The following is a 4,714-nucleotide window of genomic DNA, read 5'->3' as shown; positions in this document are numbered from 1 at the left end:
GGATTGATAGGGCGGCTTTGGTGGGCGCCTGCCATCCGGCCAGGGGCAACCCACCACATTGATCTAAAATGTTGCTGCAAAGCAGTGTATGTGCACGATATACAGAAGTTGGTAGAATTCAGTTTACCTGCTGATTTTATCCTGTTTAAGGACCAGAGACCCTAATTTGGTAAGGACTGTCCTGAATATTGGCAAGGGCTGGTGAAAATGTTCAGGATACTATCTCCCCTTGAATTGTATCTGGTACACAGTTTTTCCCTCTTTTCTTTAAAGGTATGGCTCTAACACATGTCCAGCATGAAGGCAGGCAAGTAGAGACAGCTCATCCCTACATCAGGTCATATAACTCGATGGGAGAATCATCCTTCCTACACCCTGTCTTCTTTCCTCCCTCCCTCCCCAAAGTGTGGCCATGCTAACCCAGGTACTCAAACATCTAGCTCCCGTGACACTCAGAGCCCTGACCCTCGTATGTATCCTGGCCCGTGAGCTGTTGATATGGTCCAAGTCACCACAAAAAATCCAACTTTTACTGCTTACTATTGCAAAGTCTTGGCTGAGATCCAGGCTAGTACCATCCATTTGGGCATGAGTAGAACCATATCTGAACCTCAGCTGCACGCAAAAAACCCCAAGTGTACAATTTTGATGTCTTTTTGTTAAGGGACCTATATTCACGTACATGTTGTATTATTTCTAAATTAGAACTAATTATCCCATGCTCAAGGCTTGATCATTTGTACCAAATATTTAGATCCTGTGTCTGTTGGTATGGCTTTTAGAGCATTTAAGAAAAAAAAAAAGAGAAATTTCAGGCTATCTCAAGTTTTACTGTTGTGATGCTAACACCTGGTGTAATCTATCTGCGTAACTTCATTTCTCATCCTCACTGTGATACCTGAGTGCCTTCCTTGTGGACATCCTGGCTTGTCTGTCATTCCTCCCTTTTAGGGATGAATGTCTGAAATCGGGCCCTAACATAAGAAGGATCCCTTGAAAGCTATATGCAAGAATATAGAGGAGATGGAGCAGCACCAGCACGTGCTGTCATAAGCACATAGGCCAGGTCATCAGCCTCCCTTGGCTCCCCTTCCAGTATGCAGCTTTCTCCAGTGCTGAAGGATCTTCTGATGCAGACCTTCAAGCTGCTCTGCATAAAGAATGCGTTACAGGCAAAGCTGGGGATGGAACAGACAGTACATTAAAGGAGGATGATGAAGAAAACTTCTAGCGTCCACCCATGGCAGGATCAGCAGTAAAAAGCAGACTGCAGGTAGGAAAGAAGACAACCAGGTAAGGATGGCCTTCCATCACATCTCCCTGTCCTGAGCTGGCTGCAAACCCACTTGGAAGTGGAGGGAAATTACAACCCCAGGGACAAGTCTTCTCAAAGCAACCCCGCAGGGCAGGGCTGCTCTCACCTGTGTTGCACCTCCGTGTTTAGGGCACAGGCTGGCCTGACACCCTGCAGGACAGCTCCGTCCTTGCTGCCACTGTAATGCTGGAACAGCGTGCCGCTCCTGCTGGTATTGCTGATGGTATATTAATGGTATTAGCTCGCACCTCCCTTGTGCTGCCCCATCTGATGATTGCAATCCACAGTTATTTCAGGTTAAATGGAAATACTTGGATTTTCAGGTTTGCAAGTGGTCTTTTTGATATCAAGGAAGCGTAAGTGTTTTGATGCCTTTTAAGATTTTGGCCCTGAGTTCATTGGGGCAAAAATTATTGACTGGTGAAAGGAGGAGGAGCCTGGTGAAGATGTTATGTGACAGCTATGGGGCAACACAGCTGAAGAGTATGTCATTATGTCACCATGTAAATTAAGATTGCATAGGAAATCTTTATTGTGTCTGTAGCTTCTGATTGTTTGACTGCAACTGTGTTGTGGCTTTAACTGTGTTTAAAATGCAATTTCCTACGTTTTGTAAAAGCTTACTAAAAAGAGAATTCCATTAAGGGAAACCATGTTGACTCTGATTTCTTCCTCAGTTCTCCCTGTACAGCTATTTCTAAATCACTTGTAAGCTTTTTCAGCTATGCTGAGTATTACATAGCGTAGAGTTAAGCGGAGTAAAATGATCAATATTGTAATGGACTTCTCATCCTAGTACATGACAGAAATAATAAATGTCATGATGTATGACAGCCCTTCTAAAGCCCTATGGAGCCAAACGAGACACAGTAAGCATGTATCTCCTACTTCCTACCCCTGTTTTGCTTCGCTGTGTCTGTCCTTTGTTTCCTCCCACATTTATTTCCTCAGTAATGGAAGACTGTAATTGAATTAAAAGCGACTCTGTACGCACAAGAGCAAGCTGTGGCTGCACCGCTCCCCTTCGACAGCACTGGGTGGACTTCTGTAACCGCAGTCTGCTTCATGAGCTGCTAAATGCCGCATGGAGCAGGTTTTTAGGTGGTTTTGACCAGTAGCCATGTACTCCTGTTGGCATTACACCAGGTAAACGTACATGCAAACAGCTGCAGCCTCTTTCACTATTACCATGTAGTATTCACCTTCCCGCTCCAGCCTGTTTGCCATTCCGGTCATGCCAAAACTTCATTTTAAATTTTGATACTAGTTCCCATTTTCAAGCCAAATCAAACAAATGTCTTATCTGCATCTGTACAGCTCTTCTTGGCTGAGATGTCTGATCAATTAATGATGCCTTTCTTCTGCCAGTGACACCAGCCACCACACTGGGTGGGTTTTCCTGCCTCTGCCGCTTCACGAATCCCCGTGCGTATCCTCTCTGTACTGCATTGCCAAACTGCCACTCTTCCTACGTTAAGTAGGAAGTAATTGCTTCTTAAAGATAATAAGAAATGAACCAAACCAAAGGTTAGAAAATGAAATAAACACTGTTCTTTCTCTGTTTTCCTGGTGAGATTTAAAGTGGAGTAAATGGGGAGGGTCGTTCATGATGCTTAAGTGATCGCTCTGCTCTCTTCTTTTTTGACTTTGACACCCATCGGGGTGCTATTTCTATAGATACAAGTGGTGCACAGGTTGCAAATTAACAATGTCTCTACTATAGAATGCAAAGGAAGAAAAGAAAAAAGATTGTTAGTTTTTCTGGGTTTGCTGAAATACTCGTCACATGCTACAAGCGTGTTACCTTATATTTAAGTAAAGAGAAGAGCTGGTAGGAAGATGAGAAGAGAAATAGAAAAAAACCCCACTAAACCCACTTTTAACCCGTATCAGCATTTCCAAACCAGCTGTAATTAATATTGGTTAGTTATTGCACCACTGTAGCAAACTGGCTCAAACCGCAGAGACGGAGCCCTCGCAGCATGACCCACGTTGGTGCTGCGGTGAGCAGGGTGCTGGACCAGAGATGCCTTCCAGCCGAAATTATGCTGTAACTCTAAGAGAGGGCTCTCACAGCAGCCCAAATCCCCTGTGATCGCTCACCTGGTAAGCTGCACTACTATTTATTCCTAGACTTTGTTTTCACATGCAAGTCAATTTTGTTATTACTGCATTTTAGTTAGCCTGTGGCAATCCACTTGACAATACCTCAGTAGACTACTTTAATGTTAACAGGGTTGTAGGGGGACGTATCCTGGTGAACTCATGGTTCAAGTAACCTTGTATTTGGAAAACTAATTTTATCTTGCAAATAGGAGACTTTAAGTTTGAAAATAAGCTGAATGTATATGTACTGTGGAACTGTATTTACTGTTTTTCAAAGGGGTGAGCTTTGTGGGAGAGTGAGAAAGAAGGTGAATGCCACGTTTTGACAGGTAAGATTCATTTTACCACTGCGTCAGTTCTTTTTTGTTTCAGTTTGTCTCATTTTCAGCAACAGAATTTAATGTTCTTATTTATGAATATGAATGCAGGTATTATGAATATGAGTTACACATTTCAAATTAATGGAGAGACATGAGCTATATACTTTTATTTTTGAAGAGTGGGTGTTCAGGTAAAAGTAATCTTGAGATTAGCTAATTTACAGCACCAATGACACCTGACTTACAGATCAGCCCCTGGACATGCGAGCAGCCTGGAACAGTAACTCAAAGGTCTGCCTTGCCCAGGGCCGGTGATGGACTACCTGTGCTAATGCATATGAAAGCCTTTTCAGGCCTTGTGGTTCTCAGTACAAAAAGAATCCTACTTTTAATTCTGTTGTGACACACAGATGTCCCCACGTGCCAATTCACATGAAAAAGTCGTTCACTCCCATCAGATACGAGCTGAAAGGGGGGTTCCCAAAATATTGCTGCTCCTTGGTCCTCAGAGCCCCAGCGGCACAGGGTGCAGTAACTTGGAATGGCAGCTCATCTTAATAGGTATGGAGACAGGAAAAGGGGCTTTTTTTTTTTAAATCAAAGCTGACAGGGACTGTTGGCTCATGGCATGCATAATAAAGGAACACGGAGAGTAGGTTTCATTGCAACAGGACGTTCCTCTGAGTGGAGGAGCACTGGTAGATGCAGCTCCTCACCTCCCTCAAGCTGCTGGGTCGTGCTTACACACCCCATTTCTCAGCAGGGTTTGTTACTTTGGCCATAACATTGTAAGCCTTTTGGTTCGTTGTTACCTCAGCAAGCCCCCGGCCCGCAGGGCGGCGATGGAGCCTCTGGGGTCTGTGAGCTGTGCTGGGCGCAGAGCCTCCGGAGGGAGGCTGCCCACGGCGGCCCGCTGCCAGCACAGCTGCCCGGGCAGCCCGTCCAGCTCACAACAAAGTAGGGAGGCTTGCCC

General features: G+C 44.7%; 1 protein-coding gene across 1 annotated transcript in view; it reads left to right on the top strand.

Annotated features, from left to right (window-relative positions):
* NPM1 (nucleophosmin) overlaps positions 1–4,714 on the top strand; it is a 21,773-nt gene that overhangs the window by 2,850 nt on the left and 14,209 nt on the right. Inside the window, exon 2 of the mRNA XM_009285978.1 lies at positions 4,559–4,698. Coding sequence (XP_009284253.1) covers positions 4,559–4,698 — 140 coding nt within the window. The remainder of the gene's footprint in view (positions 1–4,558; positions 4,699–4,714) is intronic.

This window comes from Aptenodytes forsteri, unplaced genomic scaffold (assembly GCF_000699145.1).
Source record: "Aptenodytes forsteri isolate BGI_AS27 unplaced genomic scaffold, ASM69914v1 Scaffold54, whole genome shotgun sequence".
Taxonomy (NCBI): domain Eukaryota; kingdom Metazoa; phylum Chordata; class Aves; order Sphenisciformes; family Spheniscidae; genus Aptenodytes; species Aptenodytes forsteri.
The sequence above is the reverse complement of the archived record's forward strand: the minus strand, read 5'-3'. Positions and strand labels throughout refer to the sequence as shown.